Below are 25,212 nucleotides of genomic sequence, written 5' to 3'. Positions count from 1 at the left end.
CCGTGAGTTCGAGCCCCGCATCAGGCTCTGGGCCGATGGCTCGGAGCCTGGAGCCTGTTTCCGATTCTGTGTCTCCCTCTCTCTCTGCCCCTCCCCCGTTCATGCTCTGTCTCTCTCTGTCCCAAAAATAAATAAAAAACGTTGGGAAAAAAAAAAATTTAAAAAAAAATAAAAAAAAAAATAAATAAATAAATAAAAATGTGTGTATTTATGTATAACACATGCACAGAATAACTATACTAAAATATGTTATTTCTGGATGGTAAGAATGTGAGCTATTTTTATTTTTGCCTCAATTTTCTGAAGTTTCTGCATTTTCCATAATACACTTGTTTTACTTTCAAATAGAAAAACTTTATTCCTCAAATATTAAAGCCATGTTAATTAGGCTCTAAGCGTGTATAATCTGTTAGTTGACTAATCACAGGCAAGATTCTTTTTTTTTTTTTTTTTAAGTTTGTTTTGAGAGAGAGACCGCATGAATGGGGGAGGGGCATCAAGAGAGGGAGATCCAGAATCCCAAGCAGGCTCTGGGCTGCCAGCACAGAACACAAACAAGATTCTTTTATAATGATAAGAGAGTGTGATTTCAAATCATACGTTTAGTTTTGTTTTGTTTTTTAACCTTAATGACATAAAGGTGATTTTACTGGCTTAACAGAAATGAGGTAGTAACCTAATAATCCCTTATATAGCACTTTAACTTTGAAATCCCATCCCTTTCATATATATTCTCATCTGGCCTTCATAACAACACTGAAAAAGATAGGGCAAGTATTATCTCTGTTTTACAGATGAGGAAACTTAGGCACAGTGGTTTAATTATTTACCCAAGGTCATGCAGGCAATAGCAGAACTAAGACTGGAATCCAGTTATTTTCATCCTGTCCTATTCTGATCTTTTCTCATCTCTGTTCAGTGTCTTATAGCTACTATTAATTTTTCTTCATAATTATCCATGATTACATTTTATTTTATGCATTTATCCTTTGGTATTTATATACATAGTTTGATTAGCTTTACCGTTGAATTTTTTGTTTTGTTTTTTAATGTTTATTCATTTTTTTTTTTTAAAGATTTTTTTTCAACGCTTTTTTATTTATTTTTGGGACAGAGAGAGACAGAGCATGAACGGGGGAGGGGCAGAGAGAGAGGGAGACACAGAATCGGAAACAGGCTCCAGGCTCCGAGCCATCAGCCCAGAGCCTGACGCGGGGCTCGAACTCATGGACCGCGAGATCGTGACCTGGCTGAAGTCGGACACTTAACCGACTGCGCCACCCAGGCGCCCCAATGTTTATTCATTTTTGAGAGAGAGAGACAGACAGAACATGAGCAGATGAGGGGCAGAGTGAAACAAGGACAGAAGATTCAAAGCAGGTTCTGCATTGATAGCACAGAGCTGGATGTGGGGCTCAAACTCATGAACTCTTAGATCATGACCTGAGCTGAAGTCAGACACTTAACTGATTGAGCCACCCAGGCACCCCCTACCCTTGAAGTTTTTATAGCATAAAGTAAATATCTATAAAATTGTATTTTCATATTTATTTTGATTACTATTATAGTTTCACAGAAATTTTTCACTGAAAAGATCTTCAAAGGCTAAAGAATCTTCAAGAAAAACTGCATCTTTTGTTATGGGGTAGCTTCAGTGTATGTACTGCTATGTAACTTAGTCAAATGGACAATATCTGAGATTTGTGAGTACTTATACATTAATATGTACACAACCTGATGAATTCTGTTTTACTGGGTATTATACTAAGAGCTTTGAATTTTTTTTTTTTTTTTAACATTTATTTATTTTTGAGACAGAGAGAGAGCATGAACAGGGGAGGGTCAGAGAGAGAGGGAGACACAGAATTTGAAACAGGCTCCAGGCTCTGAGCGGTCAGCACAGAGCCCGACGCGGGGCTTGAACTCACAGACCGTGAGATCATGACCTGAGCCGAAGTTGAACGCTTAACCGACTGAGCCACCCAGGTGCCCCGAGCTTTGAATTTTTAAGCACTGGGAGGAGTGTTAACTTCATTTCTTTAGACCATTCTGTAATAGTAATTCAGTCTGGGCTCAAAAATTATAATCCTTGGGGTGTCTGGATGGCTCAGGCATTTGCGTTTCCGACTCTTGTTTTCAGCTTAGGTCACAATCTCATGGTTCCTAGGATCAAGCCCCCGCATTGGGCTCTGTGCCGATGTCTCAGAGCCTGCTTGGGATTCATTCATTCATCCATCCATCTATCCATTCATCCTCTCTCTCTCTCTCTCTCTCTCTCTCTCTCTCTCTCTCTCTCTCTCTCTCTCCTGCTCCTGTGTGCATGTGTACTTTTTTTTTTTTTTTTTAATGTTTATTTATTTTTGAGACAGAGACAGAGCATGAACGGGGGAGGGGCAGAGAGAGAGGGAGACACAGAATCAGAAGCAGGCTCCAGGCTCTGAGCCATCAGCCCAGAGCCCGACGCGGGGCTTGAACTCACGGACTGTGAGATCGTGACCTGAGCTGAGGTCGGACACTTAACCGACTGAGCCACCCAGGCGCCCCGCATGTGTACTTTTTCAAAGTAAACGTTAAAAAAATTTGTAATTCTTAATTTAAATCTTTAGAGGAATGATATTGCTATCTATGGAAGTATAAAGTTGTCATTTATTGTATTACTTAAATATGTTTGTTGAATTGGTAACTTAATTGGAAATAAGAGTTCTGAGCCCCTAATACCTTAAAGAGTGTTTATCATACTAAGCCAGTAGGTGTCTCTAAAGTCTATTTGTTGTTTTTTTTCTGGGCATTAATATTTGTGACAGAAGAAATCCTGACAGAATCTTTGATTATGCCTGTCTGACCTTAGTTTTAGAAATCAAATTAATGTTTTGCTTTTGTGAAAACACAAATATAGACCTGTAATAAAGTGAAATAAGATATGCAGAATGATATAGAGATGAGTCTATTTTTCCATTCTCTCTGATTTCAGACATTTTATATTGTGAGCTTTTAGTGGGTAAAGATTAGTTGTGTTATTTGCTTTTAAAGGTTAAAGAAGAGGCGCCTGGGTGGCTTAGTCGGTTAAGCGGCCAACTTTGGCTCAGGTCATGATCTCGCGGTCCGTGAGTTCGAGCCCTGCGTCGGGCTCTGTGCTGACTGCTCAGAACCTGGAGCCTGTTTTGGATTCTGTGTCTCCCTCTCTCTGACCCTCCCCCGTTCATGCTCTGTCTCTGTCTCAAAAATAAATAAACATTAAAAAAAAAAAAATTTAAAGGTTAAAGAAGATTTCTTCAGTCACTGTAACTCTTCCCTCCCATTTCTCTTCCCCCAAAGTCTTTGAAATTCAGATTTTCACCAAGAATACCTACTATCATAGTGGAGAGAGGAAAATAAAATCCATTTTCAGTATATCTGTCGAAATGGTTGAGAGCGAAAGATTTTGTGAGTGAAATAATTGATTCAGAAGGTGCAAAATTCTTAGGTGGTCTTTTCCACATTTCAAAGTTTATTTGTAATTGGCTTTTGTTGAACTATGTTCTCTTGGTGTACTATGAACAGTGACAGATTCAGCACAGATATTTTTTGTTACATGTTTTTAAAAATTTTTTAATGTTTACTTTTGAGAGAGTGTGAGCGGGGGAGGGGGCCGAGAGAGAATGGGAGACACAGAATCTTTAGCAGGCTACAGGCTCTGAGCTTTTAGCACAGAGCCTGATGTGGGGCTCAAACTTGTGAACCACAATATCATGACCTGAGCTGAAGTCGGATGCTCAACTGACTGAGCCACCCAGTCGCTCCTATATATTTTTACTTGCTATTCTATGTCTCGTGTTCAAGAGTTTGGTAGTTCTTGGCTGTAGGTTTAAGGGGGTACCTGGGTGGCTCAGTTGGTTAAGTGTCCACCTCTTGATATCAGTTCAGGTCATGATCTCATGGTTCTTGGGATCAAGCCTCAAGTCAGACTGTGAGCTGACAGCGTGGAACCTGCTTGGGGTTCTCTGTCTGCCTCCCCCCTGTTCGTGCACGTGTGCTCTTTCGCTCTCGCACTCTCTCAAAATAAATAAGCTGCTGAAACATTGCAAAAAAAAAAAAAAAAGCCTATAGATTTAAGATTTCACCTAGCACATACGAAAGTGAATTTATTATGTAAGTGTGAGAGTAAAAGTAAAGTTCTCCAGATTAGGCATTTGCATGGTTTTTACTTAACATTTCACTGTTTACCATTCCGTTCCTTTAGGAGCTCATTGACTAGAAAATGTAGGAGTTAAAATGACAAACAGGGAAAGCATCTCCTGTGTTTTTTCCTTAGTATTTTGTTCTTAAGAGTTTTAAGCTTACTGTAATGCTGAAATAACTTATAATGAAAACTCATATACCCACCACCTAGACTCTACCATTAACATTTTAATATATTTGACTTATCACCTGTCTGTTCATTGATCTATCCAGCAATCTGTCCATTTAATAGAAGTTACAGAAAGATTATAGAAAAAAGGAAAGAAGTTATCACAGACATAATTTAAGAAAATTTCCGGGGCACCTGGGTGGCTCAGTTGGTTAATTGCCCAACTTTAGCTCAGGTCATGATTTCATGGCTTGCAAGTTCAAGCCCCATGTCGGGCTCTGTGCTGACAGCTCAGAGCCTGGAGCCTGCTTCAAATTCTGTGTCTCCCTCTCTTTCTACCCCTCCCCTTCCCTTCCCCTGCTCATACTCTGTCTCTCTCAAAAATAAACAAATATTAAAAAAATTTCCAGAGCTAAAGGGAAGCAGAAGTCTCATATAGTATGACCTCATGGAGTGTCAAGGACCCACACCTAGACATGTGAGTGTGAAATTTCAATATACCAATCATGAAGAGAAGATTCTGAAAGATTTCAGAGGGGAAAAAAAGCAACTCTAAAGGAACAGAAAATCAGAAAGGCCACATTTCTTTTCAGAAATCTAGCAGGTAGAAACTAGTAGAGCAGTGTCTTCAAAGTTCTAAGGGCACATAATTTTAACCTAGAATTCTGTTTGTAGCAGTTTTATTAATCAGGCAGAATAAAACATTTTCAGCAATACAAGAATTCACTTTTTTTTTAAGTTTATCTATTTTGAGAGAGAGAGAGAGCATGCATGCAAACAGGAGAGGGGCAGAGAGAGGGAGCAAGAGAGAATCCCAAGCAGGCTCTGCACTGTCAGTGCAAAGTGGGATATAGGGCTTGGACCCACCAACTGTGAGTCAGATCATGACCTGAGCCGAAATCAAGAGTTAGATGCTTAACCAACTGAGCCAGCCAGGCACCCCAGGAATACAAGAATTCAGAACGTTTTTCTCGTATCCACTTTCTTAGGAAGGTACTTGATGATATTCTTTTAACAAAACGAAGGTGGAAAACCAAAGATCTAGGTTAGACTCCAACCTAAGAACTCAGTGAAGGAGTGTCTTTAGACAGTAGTTAGTCTAGAGAGCAAAGACCCCAGTTTGGAAAAGAAAAAGAACTTCAGGCAGAAGGGTTTCAGTAGAACACATGGTAAGATTGAGAGGTCAGAAAATTTGAGAAATGATAAAATCAGAAAATACTAGAGAAAGACATGACTCAGATATAAAAGCAAGGTAAATGGAGCATGATTTTGAAACTGCTGGCGTATAAAACAATTCATTTGAATTTGACAGCAGAAGCCTTTGAGGGACATTGAGTTGTTGACACTGGAACTTTAGTATTTCTAGTCCACCGTTTGATTCTGCAGTGAATAAAATTCACAAAGCTGTGATACAGACATTGTAATGAGTTTTCAAGTGAAATAGTATTAGACTTTTTCTTTGTGGAAAGTTTTTAAATTACAAGTTTAATGTCAGTACTTGCTATAAATGTATTCAGATATTTCTTTTTTTTGTAGTTAGACTCACACAGTTTATTTTATTGAATTTAGATTCAAGTTCAACTAATCACTTGTACCTTGACTTGGATTATTTTTCTAGTTGAGTGAGTTTTAATATTTAATAGTTTTTTAAATAGGAATTAGCCTATTTCATTAGTCACGTAATTTGTTGGCATAGAGTTATGATTTTGTAAGCTTGATAGTAATGTTGTCTCTTTCATTCCTGATTTGTGATGAGTCTTTTTATTTCTTTCTTTTTTATTTATTTTTTTAATGTTTATTTTTGAGAGAGAAAGAGCACAAGCAGGGAAGGGGCAGAGAGAGAGAGAGACACACACACACACACACACACACACACTCTGAATCAGGCTCCAGCACAGAGACTGACTCAGGGCTTGAACCCATGAACTGTGAGATCATGACCTGAGCTGAAGTCAGATTCTCAACCAACCGAGCCACCCCTAGTCTTTTTATTTTTTTCTTGATCTAACTAAAGTTTTATCAGTTTTGCTGATCTTCTCAAAGAACCAAATCCTGGTTTCATTGATTTTCTCTATTGTATTTCTATTCTCTATTTTATTAGTTTCTACTCTAATCTTCCTTTCTTCTGCTTGCTTTGTTTAGTGTACTCTTTTTCTGGTATCTTTAAGTGGAAGTTAGGTTATTGATTTAAGATCTTTCTTACAATACTGGCATTGATAGCTATAAACTTCCCTTTAAACTCTGCTTTTACTGCATTCCATAAGTTGTGGTATGCTGTGTCTTCATTTTCATTCACCTGAAAGTATTTTCCGATTTCCCTTGTCATTTCTTCTTTGACTCATTGGTTATTTAGGAGTGTATCATTTAATTTCCATTATTTATGAATGCATTTATTTTTAAATTTTGGAATTAATTGATAGATGGTTGAAGACTTACCAGTGACTGCAAAATAGGATTTAAATGTTTTCAACCTCGACAGTATAAGAGAAAAGGTACAGGTGACAGAGATGGTAAAGTAGATATGGAGGGAGAAGAGACTGAAGGGCAAATGTCCTCATTTAACAAAGTAGAAAGTTAAGAGAGAAAGTCTGTGGTTGATGGAACAGGAAACGAGGACTTAAATATATTGTTGGACTTTGTGCCATATTGTCACATTTGTCATTAAGTCAGGCGAAGTACATATATGTTGGTCTGTAATAGTTTTTTGTTTTTTTTATTTATGTGGATGTATTATTTGAATTAGTAATTTCAAAATTAATCTTCTTGGAGTCCCTAAATTAGTTTACCCTTTAGTTGCCAGAAAGATAAAATAATCCTAGAACTAGAACTATTAGTATTTTTTTTTTTAATTTTTTTTTTTTCAACGTTTTTTATTTATTTTTGGGACAGAGAGAGACATAGCATGAACGGGGGAGGGGCAGAGAGAGAGGGAGACACAGAGTCGGAAGCAGGCTCCAGGCTCCGAGCCATCAGCCCAGAGCCTGACGCGGGGCTCGAACTCACGGACCGCGAGATCGTGACCTGGCTGAAGTCGGACGCCCAACCGACTGCGCCACCCAGGCGCCCCTAGAACTATTAGTATTTTGATAACTTTTTAAAGAGAAATCATTCTAGAAATGTTATTAGATGTTATTTCATCCCGCTCTATGTCTGGTTCTTGTTTTATTAATAATAAACATATTTTGTTGATTTGACATTACTTGATTTTCCCAGACTGAGGCAGCCAAGTTAGTTCCAATGGGTTTCACTACTGCAACTGAGTTCCACCAAAGGCGATCAGAGATCATACAGATCACTACCGGCTCCAAAGAACTTGACAAACTACTTCAAGGTATGGTAATCCCTTATCCTCTGTTGTAAACTACAGTTAGCAAAGCATCCAGGTCACAGAACAAAACTAAAGTATTTGGGTAGAATTCGTGTGTTAGATATGATTAAAAGATAAGAGAACTATCCACATTGAAGAAGTAAGACTGCTGTAGGGTGGGACCTGAGTTACACAAAATTGTCTGCCAATTAATTAGTTCAGTTTCCATTTAATACCACATTCAGAGGGTAAGCTCCCCCTGCCTAAAGAATTAATTATAACCTACTTTAACACAAGGTTGAAAATATGATAACTAAAACACTCCATGTTTGAAGACTAGGTTATAGTATCTATCCATGGTAGTACACACTAATATTTAGGACTTTATGGAAAGCTGTAAAGTTTTTTTGAACTTGTGAAAACACTGCTGCCCTGAAAGATTTGTTTCTTAGTGCTTCACCAAATATTTCAACATTTAAAGTTTTCATTTTGGGGGGAGACAAAAAGTATGCAATCAGCAATCACACTCAAATTTGAGTGTTAGCCCTCCCATCTGTACCTCCTCCCAGCATTTACTGGAGGTATTACATGTGCAAATTACTTAATATCTCTATGCCTCAGTTTTATTATCTTCATAATAAGGATAAAAAGACTTCCTACCTTATAGGTTATTGGAATTAAGTGAAATGGTACATATATATGTGTAGCACAATGCTAGATACACAATTAACGATTAGAAAGTACTAGGTGATATTATATCTGTATTTTTTAAGTGACTGCTTATTGACTTGTGGTGGTATAGTTCTATATCTCTAGTTAAAGCCACATGTGTGATACAGTTACATAGAGCTGTACACAGATACACAAATGAGATGAGTATACTACAGTTGGAGAAATATGACTGTATCACTGACAGCTTTCTGATATTGATACTGTACTGTAATTATATAAAATGTTACACTGGAGGAGGCTGGGTGAAAATTCATGGGATCTTCCTGTACATTTCTTGGCAATTAAAAAGAAAAAAATTTGTTAATGTTTATTTACTTTTGAGAGAGAAAGAGAGAGACAGAGGCATGAGGGGGTAGGGGCAGAGAGAGAGGGAGACACAGAATCTGAAGCAGGTTCCAGGCTCCAAGCTGTCAGCACAGAGCCTGACGCAGGGCTCGAACCCGAAACCACACGATCGTGACCTGAGCTGAAGTTGGACGCTTAACCGACTGAGCCACCCAGGCGCCCCGGCAATTTTCTATAGATCTAGAAATATTTCAAAATAAAAAATATTTTAGGAGTTACTGATTGTTGAAAAATGGATTTCCAAATTATGTATACATCTTTTTGATGAGCTCCAAGGGCATTTCTATGATTATTGTTTCTGAATGTATTTTGCTAAAGGATATTTCTTACTTTAGGAGGAATTGAGACTGGATCAATTACAGAGATGTTTGGAGAATTCCGAACTGGGAAGACTCAGATCTGTCATACATTGGCTGTAACATGCCAGGTAAGCTTTGGGGCTCTAACCAAATCAGCAAAAAAAAAGTTGATTCTTGTTATTTTCAAGCATCTTTTGGGATGGAAATAAAAGGCACTTTCTCTGTCCCTAAGACTAATTAGAAGGTAGACTTCCTATTGCAGAATTCTTCATTGTGCTAGTACTTTCAGATTTTTAATTTCAGATACTTTCTTACCATCCATTAGGCCTCCCCAGGCTTCACCTGCCTTCTTCACTAGTCTAGATTTTATGATTGATCATTAAAGTCATTCCTTTACAAATACCCTCAGATTTACATTCCCCATCAGAACAGATGCCAATTTTGGATGAACTCTTCTCAGTCTTCTCTGAGAGCTGTCTTCTGAGTGCTTGTTCCCTAATAGCTAATCATACTGGAGAAAAATCATACCGTAAAGCTGATTGTCTGCATTTTATTCATTTTTTTTTTTTTTAGTGTTTTATTTATTTTTGAGAGCGAGCAAGCGAGCAAGCACACAAGCAGGGGAGGGGCAAAAGGGGAGAGGGAATCACAGAATCCAAAGCAGGCCTCAGGCTCTGAGCTATCAGCACAGAGCCCAACATGGGGCTCAAACTCATAAACCGTGAGATCATGACCTGGTCAAGTCGGACGTTTAACCAACTGAGCCACCCAGGCACCCCAACTCCTCCTGTTTTCTGCTCTTCCTCGTACTAAGTATCTTCTCCATTTCTACTTATGCTCTCATTCATAGGAGGATTTGGAAATAGACACCGATAATTAATTGCCTGAGATCATATTGTATTGAAAAGGTAGATACAAAAATCAAACCCGACTTTACAAGCCCATCCTCTTAAAACCTTTATAAGAGTAAAACCTTTACCTGGCTTGTTTTCTGCTGTATTGCTAGTGCCTAGTCAGTGCTTTGCACTCAGTAAATACTTGAAGCAATGGAGACAATAGAATAGATGTCCTAAGACATACTCCTTTGTTTGTTTTAAGATTTTATTTTTTAAGAAATCTGTACACCCAACGTGGGGCTCAAACGTACAACCTGAGATCAAGAGTCATCTGCTTTACTGACCAAACCAGTCAGGCACCCCAGCACATACTTAATATAACAGAAATTGTATGGAGGAAGTAGCATAACTTTTTTAGGGAGAGGGATTACTTCACCCTAAAGTAATCATGGAACACTTTAGAGAGATAAGGGATTGGACCATACTCCTGAAGAATGCTAAATTTGAGTAGGTAAAGAAATTAAAAAGCATTTAACTAGGGAATGGTATGTGCAGAAGTGCAGGAGCACAGGGGCATGATATATGGAGAAGATAATAAATAAACCCGTTTATCTAGCTCAGAGGTCTTCCTTGGAAAAGTCGTAGGAGATAAACCTTAAAAGGACACATCAAGGTACACCTGGCTGGCTCAGTTGGTGCAGCATGTGACTCTTGATCTTGGGGTTGTGAGTTTGAGCCCCACGTTAGGTATGGAGATTACTTAAAAATAAAATCTCTAAAAGAAAAAAGGACAGCTCAGGAACACGTTTTAGAAGGTCTTCGCTATAATGTAAGGAGTTTACACTCGATTCTGTAAAGAGTGGAGGGCATAAAATCTTCCTCAACCGAAAAGAAATAAGTAGGGGGCTTGGGTGGCTTAGTCCGACTTCAGCTCAGGTCATGATCTCATAGTTCGTGGGTTCAAGTCCCATGTTGGGGTTTGTGCTGTCGGCTTCAGAGGGAGAGTGTTCGCATTCTCTCTCCCAAAAATGAAACATTAAAAAAAATTTTTTTGAATAACAAGTAATATTTTCAGAAATACTCTGGTAGCAACCTGTTGAGAATTGGAAGGAGAGGCAAAAGCTGAGGATATTTAATGGATGATTATTATAAACATTAGCTGATTGGGTATAAACTAAAATAGTCACATTGAAGAGATACAGGCAGAAGATGTAAAAGGCGGCATTTAATGACTGATGATAAAAAATATATATATCCCTCAGCCCAACAATGTATTAATTTGGTAAACTCTAGAAAGGATTTGGGGGAGAGAGGTAGTTTTTATGGAAAGATTAGTTCAAATTTAGAGAATTGGGTTTGAGGTAATGAGACAACCAAGTAAAATTGTCTAGCAGTATTTAGAGATGGTGTAACTAAGTCCTATGTAGAGAAGTAACATTGGAATCTCTGAAAATGAAAGATCTGAGAAGAGAGAAGAAGGATATAGAAGGGACAGTGAACAAATTTGTCACTGTTTTGCAACTTTAAGCAGTGTTTTGAGGAGCCCTTTTTCTTCTTTGGGGTCCTAACATTCCTTGGTTTAAGGGTATGTTGCTGTGAGTAGCTGGCCCAGTGAGTACCCTGGAACCTGGCTCATTACTATGGGTCAACTCTATTAGAATTTTTTGAGGCTAGGATTGCCTGGGTGGCTCAGTCAGTTAAGTGTCTGACTTCAGCTCAGGTCATGATCTCATGGTTAGGGAGTTGGAGCCCCACGTTGGGCTCTGTGCTGACAGCTCACAGCCTGGAGCCTGCTTCGCATTCTGTGTCCCCTTCTCTCTCTGCTCCTCCCCCCACTTGCGTTCTCTCTCTCTCTCTCTCTCTCTCTCTCTCTCTCTCTCTCTCTCTCTCAAAAACAAACATTAAAAAAAAATGTTAGGGTTGCCTGGGTGGCTCAGTCATTTGAGCGTCCGACTTTGGCTCAGGTCATGATCTTAACGTTTGTGGATTCAAGCCCCGCATTGAGCTCTGTGCTGACAGTTTGGAACCTGGAGCCTGCTTCAGATTCTGTGTCTCCCTCTCTCTGCCCCTCCCCCACTCATGCTCTGTCTCACTCTCCCTCAAAAATAAATATTAAGAAAAATTTTTTTTTAATTTTTAAGAATTTTTTTAGGCTTTATTACAGTTTTAGGTATTTTGAACGAAATGGCATTATTTTAATCTAGATAGATTATACTCACTTCTCCCATGGACACAGCTTATCGATGAAGTTCAGGACAACTCACATGAAATTTGCCTCTTTATAGCAGTATGACAGAGGAGGGTTACTAATATCTTTCTATTCTAGTGTGAATTCTTACCCTCTCGACAACAGTAGTTCTTGAAACTCATTTATAAATTGTTCTCTTTTGTGTTTTTTTTTCCTCTTGGAAAAAGAGTTTTGAACTGTCCTTCATAATTTATTCAGTATTTAAATAGTTTATCAAAAATGTTAATTATATCAATGTAATGTGCTATGGTTTCAGATGGTATTACAAGCCGTAAAAAAAAAAAAACAACAGATTTTGTGGGGCACCTGGGTGACTCAGTTAAGCATCTGACTTCAGCTCAGGTCGTGATCTCACCGTTCCCGAGTTTGAGCCCCGTGTCAGGCTCTGTGCTGACAGCTCTAAGCCTAGAGCCTATTTCAGATTCTGTGTCTCCTTCTCTCTGCCCCTCCCTCCCTCTCTTTCTCTCTCTCACTCTCAAAAATAAATATTAAAAAAAAAGAAATACTGATTTTGTTAGCACCCTGTGTCTTACATAAGTTCACATTTTAGTAAGACACATATATCTGCAGAGACTAATATTTTCTCAAGTCACCCAACAAAATCTTTATTTTTTTTCATGTTATAGATATGTACTTCATTAGTCACAGCTTCTACGTTGAAATGGTGAATGTCATTTCTTGAGATAGGAAAATACTCTGGTTCTTTGTGAATAAAGGTGTTTGGAACAGTAAGAGGCCCAGCTTGATAGTCTCCTGGTTTTTTTCATCATTTACCTTTTTCCTTTTAATTTTAATTATTTAATTCTCATTTTAATTGTTTCTTTTCCTGATTGCTCTACTGATCTTTTTGTTGCAGACCAAATGTCACTGTATGTCTTATGAGACAGCTAAGTTAGAATTCCACTGTCAGGTATACCTGAGCCATTGTTGTTTCTCCTCATAAAGAATTCTGAGGAGGAGAGATTGGGGGTAGAGGAGAACTTTGAGACTGAGACTTAAAAGGGGGGAGCATTGAGAAGAAGAGTGGTAGTGAGCTATAGAAGCTGTATTACTGCCTGGGCACCATTAGAAAACTGTTAGCAAAAGGGAAATATAGCACCATGATGTGGGTCGTTTGACAGGATATGTTACCTTTTTAAGTAGAAATGGTTTCTGCATGTTGTTTTGACAGAGATTCATGTGGAATAAATATTTACAGTATATCTGTAGTGGCTAGGGCAACTATGTACACTTGATCTTAGCCAAAAGGCCGAGAAGCAATTAGGGCAACTACGTATATCACGCTTATGCTCTTCAACTGTGCAAACAGAATCCTATCCTGGGACTATTTATTAAGTAGATTATGCCTGTCAACAATAAACTGAAGCAAAATTCTCAAACATATCCTTTCTATAAAAGTAACTGAACATTCACAGCTGACTGAACACCTATAGAGCTTTTTTTGTTTTGTTTTAAGAGACAAACATGCTAATTCATTAATAACAGAAAGGATTACATTTCACCATCCTAAGACCTGGAACTAGAGGTATAGAGAGGATGTTAGATTACTGCTTGAATCTAAACATTTTCTGCTCTCATTTGAGATTTTCTTAACTTAATTTTACTTCTTAATGAAATAAAATTCCAGTACATTAGATCTCTATCTAATAATGAAGTTATGTAAAGCTGAGAGCCACAGTTAGATTACAAAAATAAAGAACCCATGTTTGTTCAAAGTACTGGAGATATTTTCAAATTCAGAGAATACAGTTTATCAAAAATTGCAGTTTTGAATGCATATATGCCCTTTGACAGAAAATGTGGCTTCCATGGGGCATCTGGGTGGGTCAGTTGGTGAAGGGTCCAACTTTGGCTCAGGTCATGATGTCACAGTTTGTGAGTTTGAGCCTTGCATCGGGCTCTTTGCTGACTGCTCAGAGCCTGGAGCCTGCTTCAGATTTTCTGTCTCCCTCTTTCTCTGCCCCTCTACTGCTCATGCTCTCTTTCTCTGTCTCAAAAAGAAACATTTATTTTTTTTATTTATTTTTTTTTTAATTTTTTTTTTCAACGTTTTTTAAATTTATTTTTGGGACAGAGAGAGACAGAGCATGAACGGGGGAGGGGCAGAGAGAGAGGGAGACACAGCATCGGAAACAGGCTCCAGGCTCTGAGCCATCAGCCCAGAGCCTGACGCGGGGCTCGAACTCACGGACCGTGAGATCGTGACCTGGCTGAAGTCGGACGCTTAACCAACTGCACCACCCAGGCGCCCCCAAAAAGAAACATTTAAAAAAAGTTTTTTTAAATGTGGCTTCCACAATTTTCACATAAAGTCAAGAATAAATGTACAAAGAGTTTATACCATAGCATTATAAAATGGTGAAAGTTCAGAACAAACTGGATCACTAAATTAGGAAGAAGGGTGAAATTATGTTACTAAGCAGTTATTAAAAATAGCTATCTTGGTGGTGGTGTCCCAGTCCAGTAACACAAGATAACTGCAGTGGCACTGGAGGGCAAGATGGAGGGGACAGAATGGGCTGGAGTGCAGAGCATGCAGTCCATCCCCTTGAAATTGGGTCAGTAAACACACTGGGACCTTGTCCACTTTTCTGTCAGTCAGTCTGCCTACCTATACCCAGCCACCTGTGGTCTCCCTTCTGTCCAAAGAGGTCACATAACTGAAAAAGAACCTCTTCTCATGCTAGCACTAAAGATAACAAACAGTGAGAAAAATGGGGATCCTCATTCATCTTAATTCCTTAATTTCTTCAGCCCTGAGTCTCAAGATTTTCTCCTCCCCAAAAAACTAAGTCAGCCTTTGCTGTCCTTTTGGCCAGTGATTCCAAACATTTCCTCTGTGGAAAATGTTTTTCTCCTTCTGTGGATTCTTAGGATTTAAAAGATAACAATCTTTTTCCCCTTTCCAAATTAACAAAGCCTCTGTAACTGAGTGCTAAGGTCAATACCGTAGGGGTAGACATATCAGATTTCAAAGTGCTTTCTGTATGTCAAGCACTGTGCTAAACACTTTATGTGAGTTATTTAATCTTCAGAACAATCCTATAAGGTGGGTTTTATCTACATTTTACAGAAGAGGAAACAGATTAATATTCTCAAGGTCACATGGTAATGGCAGAACCACATACGAAAAGCCTTTGTATGAAACTGCATAGATTATGATCTGGAAGATTACTTCTGGGAGATGGGAGGGATAAAGAAGAGCTTTTAGTTTTTACTCTACTTATTTCTTTTTTTTTTTTTTTTTTTTTTTTTTCAACGTTTTTTATTTATTTTTGGGACAGAGAGAGACAGAGCATGAACGGGGGAGGGGCAGAGAGAGAGGGAGACACAGAATCGGAAACAGGCTCCAGGCTCCGAGCCATCAGCCCAGAGCCTGACGCGGGGCTCGAACTCACGGACCGCGAGATCGTGACCTGGCTGAAGTCGGACGCTTAACCGACTGCGCCACCCAGGCGCCCCTTACTCTACTTATTTCTATATTGTGTGAATTTTTAAATCAAGCATATAGTACTTTCATAATTTTCAAAAGGATTTTCTCAGAAATAGGAAAAAGAAATTTTGGTGATACTAGGCCCTTAATGTAAAATGTCCTAAAGGATTTTCCTTAGAATTTAAAGGTGAATTATGGCTCCAAAGTAGATTTCTAGGGTGGAAACTACCCTTTAGCATAATTCACTTAAAATTTGTAAAACTCGGGGCGCCTGGGTGGCTCAGTCGGTTAAGCGTCCGACTTCGGCTCAGGTCATGATCTCGCGGTCCGTGAGTTTGAGCCGCGCGTCAGGCTCTGTGCTGACAGCTCGGAGCCTGGAGCCTGTTTCAGATTCTGTATCTCCCTCTCTCTGACCCTCCCCCATTCATGTTCTGTTTCTCTCTGTCTCAAAAATAAATAAAGGTTAAAAAAAAAATTAAAAAATAAATAAATAAAATAAAATTTGTAAAACTCAAAGGTGTCTGGCATGGGATGGATAGCCCAAAACTGAGATTTCCCTAAGTGGTTCATGAGACTGTTTTCGTTTCTTTCCTTTTTCTTTACACTCTACTTTCCGGGGCACCTGGGTGGCTCAGTCGGTTAAGTGTCCGACTTCAGCTCAGGTCATGACCATCTCATGGGTCATGAGTTCAAGCCCCACATTGGGCTCTGTGCTGACAGTTCACAGCCTGGAGCCTGCTTCAGATTCTGTGTCCCTCACTCTGCCCCTTTCCTGCTCACGTGCTCTCTCAAAAATAAATAAATGTTAAAAAAAAATTGTTTTTATTTAAAAAACTCCTTTTTTTCCTTTTGTTCATTTTTAACGCCTGTAGGTACTATTGGAATGAGCACCTTTTTTCTTTTTTTCTTTAAACTTACAAGCTAACGTAGTAAATAGTCTTTCAAATGTTTGTACTCCGGGCTCCTAGGTGGCTCAGTCATTTAAGCATTCAGCTTCGGCTCAGGTCATGATCTCACGGTTCGTGCATCTGAGCCCCACATCAGGCTCTCTGCTAACAACGCAGAGCCTGCTTCAGATCCTATGTCTCCGTCAATCTTTGTCCCTACCCCATGCTCGCTCGCGCTCTCTCTCTCTCTCTCTCTCTCTCTCTCAGAAATTTTAAAAAAACATTAAAAAAAGCTTATCTGGGATCTGAAAAAAAATTTTTTTAATGTTTGTATTCTTGAGAGAATTGTTCAGTCTTATATTGGTATGCAGACTTAGAATTTTATCATCTACTTTGAACTGTATTTCCAAGCAATCCAACTCTGTTAGGACTCTGGATTCACTTGGTGTGGGTCACCATGAGCTTCATAATTCCTTGTTTCTACTATTTGTATTTCTCTTAGAAGGGAATGCCTCCTCCCTACTTCTGAGTGTCTCTTTAATGTATTTTTTCCCTTTGCCTAATTGGGGTGAATGGGGAAGTTGATTAGTTATATCAGAAGAAGTACAGTGTTCATTTCCACATTGTTATTTTTGTTCTCTCTAGCTTCCCATTGACCGAGGTGGAGGAGAAGGAAAGGCCATGTACATTGACACTGAAGGTACTTTTAGGCCAGAAAGGCTGCTAGCAGTGGCTGAGAGGTAGGTTACTCGATTAAATAAATCTGGCCTCACCTGTCACTGTAGTGATTGCCAGGGTTATTAGTATGTCTGAAGAGTGTCTCTTCTCTTACTTCTGTGTATTCCAATGTTATGTGTAGTTCAGAAAAAATGACCTTCCATAGTAGAGGAAAGTGCTCTTCTTTAAAATCTATGAGTTATTGTCAGACTGGATAAAAAACTACAACTGTATGCTATTTCCTAGAGAAACACTTTAGATTCAGAGACACATAGGTTGAAAGAAAAAGGACGGTAACATATTGCATACAAACAGTAACCATAAGAGAGCTGGACTGGCTATACTAATATCAGACAATATAGACTTTAAGACAAAAAATATGTATTATTAGAGACAAAGAGGAACATTGGGAAAATAGAACATTATCAACATATCCATACCTATCCTCAGGCCCCAAAATATGTGAAACAAAAACTGCCGTAATTGAAGAACAAAATAGACAATTTAACCATATTTTGTTGGGGACCAGTATCTTACTTCAAAAGACCTGTAGCTAGCGTTATACTTAATGGTAATGGTGAAAGTCTGAATGCTTTCTCCTTAAGATTGGAAACAAGGTGAGGATGTCTACTCTCACTACTTATATTCTATGAAGTGGAATATGCTGAATGTACTGAAGGTCCTAGTCAGTGAAGTCAGGTGAGAAAATGAAATGAAAGGCATCCAGATTGGAATGGAAGATGTAGAACTATCTTTGTTCACCAGTGACATGCTCCTGTATGTAGAAAATCCTAAGGAATCTACATAGACACAAAACTGCTAGAACTAGATTAGTTCAGCAAGGTTGTAGGATATAGTGTCACTATGCAGAAATCCATTGTATTTTCATATACAAGCAATGAACAGTTCAAAAATTAAGAACCCAATTTCATTATTCACAGTAGCACTGAATTCCATTCACTGTCAAAAAGATCAAAATAGTAATAATTTCAACAGAAGACTACAAAACATCTATGAAAGAAATTGAAGATCTACATAATTAGAGAAACAGTCCATCTTCATGGATTGGAAGACACAGTATTACTAAAGTCTTAATTTTTCCTCCAACTAATCTATGGATTCAGCACAATACCTACAGAAGTTTTAGGAAACTTTTTTGAAGAAATCAACAAGCTGATTATAAAATTTATATAGAAATGTCTAGGATCCAGAATAGCCAAACCATTCTTAGGGTGGGGGAGGTGAAGAGAAAGAACAAAATTGGAGGTCTTAGTCTTCTTTATTTTATTTTATTTTTTTATTTTTTTATTTTTATTTATTTTTTTTTCCAACGTTTTTTATTTATTTTTGGGACAGAGAGAGACAGAGCATGAACGGGGGAGGGGCAGAGAGAGAGGGAGACACAGAATCAGAAACAGGCTCCAGGCTCCGAGCCATCAGCCCAGAGCCTGACACGGGGCTCGAACTCACGGACCGCGAGATCGTGACCTGGCTGAAGTCGGATGCTTAACCGACTGCGCCACCCAGGCGCCCCAGTCTTCTTTATTTTAAAATTTACTCTGAGGCAACAAAAATTAAGACAGTGTGGTACTGGCATAGGACAGACATGTGAATCAGTGAGACAGAACTGAGAATTCAGAAATGAGCTCTTTAATTTATAGTCACTTGATTTTTGATAAAGATGCCAAGGCAATTTAATGGTTCTCAAATAAGAGTCTTTTCAGTAAATGATGCTAATGTTGTTGGGTATCAACATGCAAAAAGATAAATTTAGACCCTTACACCATACATAAAATTGACAAAAATGGATAATAGTTTGATAACTCTTCAAAAAATTAAACAGAATTATAGTATAATTCAGCAGTTCCACTTGTGAGTATATGCTCTAAAGAATTGAAATACGGACTTCGGTACTTGTACACCAGTGTTCATAGCACTAATCACAATAGCCGAAAAGTGGAAACAACCCATTTATTCATCACTAGATGAATGGATAAACAAAATGTCATAAACACACAATGGAATATTTTTTAATCTTAAAAAGGAAGGAAATTCTCATACATGATACAACATGGATGAATATTGAAAATATGCTAAGTGAAATAAGCCAGTTACCCAAGGACAAATTATATGATTCCTCCTCTTATATGAGGTACTTAAAGTAGTCAAATTCATAAAGGTAGTAGAACAGTGGTCCCCAGGAGCAGGAGGTGAGGGGAATTAGGAGTTATTATTTAAGGGATACAGTTTTAGTTTGGGATGATAAAAAGTTGTGGAGATGGATGGTGGTGATGGTTGTACACCATGGAAATGTACTTATTGCCACTGGACTGTACATTTTTAAAAAGGTTGAAATGGTCAATTATATGTCATGTATATGTACTTTATTATTACTATTTTAAGGATGATGGTCCTAAATAAAACTAATACTATAAAACTTAGGACAAAAGGGCAGACAAAAATATTTGTGATCTTGAGGTAGGCAAAGATTTCAAAACACAATCCATGAAAGAAAAAAAATTGATGTTTTTATTTTCATCAAAATTTGAAAATTGTGTGTTTCAAAGAACATTAGTAAGAAAGTACAAAGACAACCCAGAGAATGTCAGAAAATATTTGCAAATCATGTATCTGAAGGGTCTAGTATCCAGACTATACAAAGATCTCTTAAAATCCAACAATAAAAAGACAACCCAATTAAAAAATGAGCAAACTATTTGTATAGCTGTTTCTCCAAACAAGATAAATGGCCAAGAAGCACATGAAAAGATGCTCAATGTCATTAGTCAAGGGAGAAAACAAAACCACAATGAGATACCACCACCAGGGTAGCTGTAATAAAAAAGGTAGTAACAAGTGTTAGGGAGGATGTAAAGAAACTAGAATCCTAATTGCTGGTAAGAATGTAAAATGGTCCAGTCACTTTGGAAAACAGTGTGGCAGTTAAATATAAAATTACCACATAACCCAGCAGTTTCACTCCGGTTATGTATGTACCCAAGAGATACGAAAACATATCCACATACAGACTTGTATATGGATGTTTATAGTATTGTTATAATAGCCCCAAACTGAAAATAACCCAATTGGCAATCAACTCATGAATGAATATACAAAATTTGGTTTATGTATACAGTGGAGTACTATCCAACAATAGAAAGGAATGAAGTACCGATGCATGTTATAACGTAGATGAACCTCAGAAGACATACTAAATGATAAAAGCTAGGCACATAAGACCACATATTATATAATTTTATTTATATGAAATTTCCAGAAGGAGAAAATCTGTAGAGACCATAGATAAGTAGTTGCCTGGGCAGGGAGTAGGAACAGGAAATAACTGCATACATACTTGATAGATCTTTTCAGGAAAACGGAAATGTTTTAAAATTAGATAGTGATAATGGTTGTACAACTCTGCAAATTTTATTACTAAAAAGTCATTCAGTTATACACTTAAAAGCAGGTCAATTTTATGGCATGTAAATTATACCTCACTAAAGTTGGTAACAAATGTCCAAGTTTCTCTGTCCCCTAATACATCTTTCAAATAAACTGTCCAAAGTTTTACTTAATTTCTCTTGTCTAGAGTCAAATGTGATAATTTGGTCCCTACCACACATTTTAATGAAACCTAGTCATTAAATATAATTTAATTGCATGTTTAGACATCAGACTCAAGTTGAAACTTGACTGGCTAAGTTGAAAATAATTTTTTTTTAGCTTTAGAATTATAACCGAATTCTCTTTCACAGTTTACAATTTGAGGGATCCAGGGTATCAAACATAAACCATTGAGGCAAAAAAATCAGTTGGAACCATAATTGCAGCTCTTTGTGTCTGCTTATAAAATCTTACAAAAAAAGATTCACTCGTTTGCAACCTGATCTTAGTTTTATTTTTTTCTTTTTTTTTTAATGTTTATTTTTGAGAGAGCATAAGTGGGGGAAGGGCAGAGAGAGGGGGACAGAGGATCCAAAGCTTGACAGCAGCAAGCCCAATGTGGGGCTCAAACTCACTAACCACGAGATCATGACCTGAGCCAGAGTCACTCAACCAACTGAGCCACCCAGGCTCCCCTGATCTTCATTTTCTAAAGATGGGTGTACTACACTGTATCTTCCCTCCCAAAGTTATTTTTGTTCTTGTACAGAAGTCACACTTTTAATTTTTAAGTACACCGTTTCAGTAGCTGAGTTTTTTGAGTTAGAATTTTGCACAGTAACATAAATGAGTGCTCAGATAGGATAGATGAGATAGTAAAATGTTGGCTATGAGGACAGGGCTTTGTTTTGATCACTCACTGTCCACCTAAGCCCTAGAAAAGGGCATTTGGCATTTATTAATGAATGAATTAGTATTTATTAATTAGGGCCATGTTTATGGCTGTTTTGTCAACTAAAGGAAAAATGTTTATTGTACTTTTTTAAAGGTTTTCTTTAAATTTTAAGTAATCTCTACACCCAACATGGGGCTCAAACCCACAACCCCAAGATCAAGAGTTGCAAGCAAGGAAAAATATGTTTAAATAAAAATGTCAGTCTATTTTATCACTTCTACCTATCAGAAAACTTTTTGTAATTGAATTTCTGTTTATGTATGTTGTGTTTATATTATAGTTCTGAGAAAGTAACAGCACTTCCTTAAGCTAGTACCTAATTTCCCTTCACAACAGAACAACCCTCATTTTAGTTGTTGCAGAATACTGACCCACATCCAGGTTACTATAACTCAGGGCTTCTCCAGAATACAGTCATCAGTATAGCTGCATTAGCATCACCTGGGCACTTGTTCACAGTACAAATCCTCTGACTCCACTCACATTCTACTGAATCAGAAATTGTTAGGGAATCAAAATAGGGTCCAGCAATGTTTGAACAAGCTCTCTAGGTGATCTGGATGCTTGCTAAAGTTTAAAAGCCATGACCATAATTGCTAGCTACAGTGTCACCACCTTTTTTGAAAGTTCTTTTAAATACTCTCAAAGAATGCCAGAACCCCCTTGAAGCCCATATAGCTGTTTTTCATATTTACGTGTTAAGAATCACCTGAAGGGGGCGCCTGGGTGGCGCAGTCGGTTAAGCATCCGACTTCAGCCAGGTCACGATCTCGCGGTCAGTGAGTTCGAGCCCCGCGTCGGGCTCTGGGCTGATGGCTCGGAGCCTGGAGCCTGTTTCCGATTCTGTGTCTCCCTCTCTCTCTGCCCCTCCCCCGTTCATGCTCTGTCTCTCTCTGTCCCAAAAAAATAAATAAAAAACGTTTAAAAAAAAAAAAAAAAAAAAGAATCACCTGAGGTATTTGTTAAATATATAAATTACTGTACCTCTTCCCCCAAATTGTGATTTATTAAGTCTTGGTTAGTCCCAGGAAATTTTTTTTTTTATAAGTGTTCCAGGTTATTCTTGAGGAAGTTCTGGAAACACTATGAGAGAGGATACTTATTTCTAGCCAACTTTTTCCATGTTATGGGAATTGAAAATTCCATGCACTGCTCCAGGAATGTAAGCATCGAGATCCCTATAGTGTTTCTTGTGAATGCTGCTGACAGGCCAGAGTAACTCTTTGTTTTTCTGGTGAACCATCCTTATTCTTATAGCAAAAGATACTTTCCTGATAGATGATATTAATGTTTCTTCAGCAAATCTAGACTAGTGTAGTGCAGTACTTAGGCCTCTTGAATCTTTTTTTCTTACAGTCATTATTTAAATATGGAAAATTTTATCTCCAGTTTAACTGGTCAGGATTCCAAGATAAAACTCTATCCTTATTGCATCTCATTATCTTCATGCTCAGACTTAATAATTCATTATCATCAATCCACTTAATGCCAAAGCTGAACACGTACTTATGTTGATAATGACAAAGAATAGCAGGTGAAATGTCCATAAAGTACAAAGATGATGTGGAAAATTCAGTTGGTTAGAGTGAGATGTCCTGATATTGAGGTTTACCTCATTGCAATGCTCTATCCAAGTGCTAGAATATTCCTTTGTTTTTCTGTTCTTTTGGGGAGGAAAAACCAGAGGAAAACTGTTAAGCTAAATCTCAGAAGAATAGGTTTAATGCAGTGTATGCTTTTGTAAAGATCAGAGTCTCCACATAGACTGCTTCTATAAAAGACTGACAGGATCATAAACATAGAAATTTATGGTTCTCAAAGAATTACAGTGCCTTGATTTTGTTTAAACAGATTCTCTTTTAAACTATGACATAAGCGAGTTGGTGTACTTTTGAACTGTAATGATTTTAGGTGACGTTAATATGAAAATATTACTTGGGTATAGTGGTATGGTTCTCTTTGGGTTATAGATAAAAGCTTTATTCAGTAACATTTATTCAGAATTTACTAGGTATAAAAAAATGTGCTAGGTAAGAGAGGCCAAGTTTTTCCCTCAAGAAATTTGTAGTCTAGTAAAAGAATGGTAGGGTGGCTCCTCAAAAGTGCCATATAAAGTCCTAAACCAAATTTTCTAGAAGTGCACAAGAGAGAGAATCACATCTATTTGAGAGGTGCAGGGGGAACCTTTGTAAAAATGCAGGCATTTAGTTGTGTCTTGATAGATGGATAAAATCAAAATATCTTTGAAGAAATGGGTCTCCATTATGGTATATTTAGTGAAAATAAAAGTTGTCCTACTCATACCACTTTGAGCATTCAAATCTTAGGGTAGCAGTTAGAGAGGTATAAGAAAAAAAAAAAAGATTATTCTAAGAAAATAGAAGATATCTTGCCTTTTTTTTTTTTTTTTTTTTAAAGTTTGAGAAAGTAAGAGAAAAAGGTCCTCTTATATGCTAATGCAAAAGGAATGGCACCTGGGTGGCTCAGTCATTTGAGTGTCTGACTCTTGGTTTCAGCTCAGGTCATGATTTCATGATCATAGGATTGAGCCCCAAGTCCAGCTCTGAGCTGTCAGTGAGCCTGCTTGGGATTCTCTCTCCACCACTCTCCTGCCCCTCCCCTCTCTCATGTGCGCTCGCGTGCACTCTCTCTCTCTCTCTGGAAATAAACTTTAAAAAATGCAAAGGAAAAAATCATTATTGAAGCACATGATGAACTAAGGTATCACTTATTTAACCACACTGGATACATGTCTTATAATCTATCTTAACTGTAACTGGTTACTAGCAAGAAAAGAAAATAGAAGAAATGAAATACAGGAGTACCTGGGTGATTCAGTCAGTTAAGTGTCCGACTCTTGATTTTGGCTCAGGTCATGCTCTCACAGTTGGTGAGATAGAGCCCCGGGTCAGGCTCCATGCTGACAGTGTGGAGCCTGCTTGGGATTCTCTCTCTCCCCCTTTCTTTGTGCCTCCCCTACTCGCTCGCTTACTCTCTCTCTCTCTCAAACTTTAAAAAGTGAAAACCTTTATTTAAAAAAACGAAATACACTTCTCTTGAACTTCAAGTTGAGTCTGTTCAGAAGGTTTTATTCCTGTATAACAATAGTTTACATGAATTTAATTGACTTGAATGATGATTTCAGTTCCAATTCTGTCATGTTGCTTTGGTTTTTCCGGGAAACATTTGGAACATTAGATTTAGAAATTTCTTATTTTGGCTCAGGAGTCCTCAAAGACTAAATTTGATTTAGTCTGAAGTCCTGCCTGGTAGATCTACTCCTTCTACTTTTAATAGAAAAGGAATTAATATTCTTTGGTCATAACATTTCTTGCCTAATCATCCAAGTAATTTCTTTGTTAATTTCAAGTCTGCCTGAGTTTTGTGTGCAGTCTAAAAATGTTCTCTATTCTCTTCTAGATATGGTCTCTCCGGCAGTGATGTCCTGGATAATGTAGCATATGCTCGAGGGTTCAACACAGACCACCAGACCCAGCTCCTTTATCAAGCATCAGCCATGATGGTAGAATCTAGGTCTGTGCTCAGAAGACATGGAATATGTTCCAGAGCCCTTACCCTGAATTTTATGTAGGCTATGTGACAGAATTGATAGTAACTTGAATTAGACAGGGGAGGTGTAAGTTTTAGTTCCATATTCTTGCATTGTGGGTTCAGGTCAAGTCGGTGTTAAAAAAATGAAACCACTGGGCACCTGGCTGGCTCAGAGGAGCATGCAACT

At 38.0% G+C, this 25,212-nt stretch overlaps 1 protein-coding gene across 3 annotated transcripts in view; it reads left to right on the top strand.

Annotated features, from left to right (window-relative positions):
* RAD51 (RAD51 recombinase) overlaps positions 1-25,212 on the top strand; it is a 35,575-nt gene that overhangs the window by 8,861 nt on the left and 1,502 nt on the right. For all 3 annotated transcript variants that reach the window (XM_058738188.1, XM_058738187.1, XM_058738186.1), the window contains exons 4-7: positions 7,541-7,658; positions 9,047-9,138; positions 17,060-17,154; positions 24,894-25,007. In XM_058738188.1, the coding sequence (XP_058594171.1) occupies positions 7,541-7,658; positions 9,047-9,138; positions 17,060-17,154; positions 24,894-25,007 (419 nt within the window). The remainder of the gene's footprint in view (positions 1-7,540; positions 7,659-9,046; positions 9,139-17,059; positions 17,155-24,893; positions 25,008-25,212) is intronic.

This window comes from Neofelis nebulosa, chromosome 7 (assembly GCF_028018385.1).
Source record: "Neofelis nebulosa isolate mNeoNeb1 chromosome 7, mNeoNeb1.pri, whole genome shotgun sequence".
Lineage (NCBI taxonomy): Eukaryota > Metazoa > Chordata > Mammalia > Carnivora > Felidae > Neofelis > Neofelis nebulosa.
The sequence above is the reverse complement of the archived record's forward strand: the minus strand, read 5'-3'. Positions and strand labels throughout refer to the sequence as shown.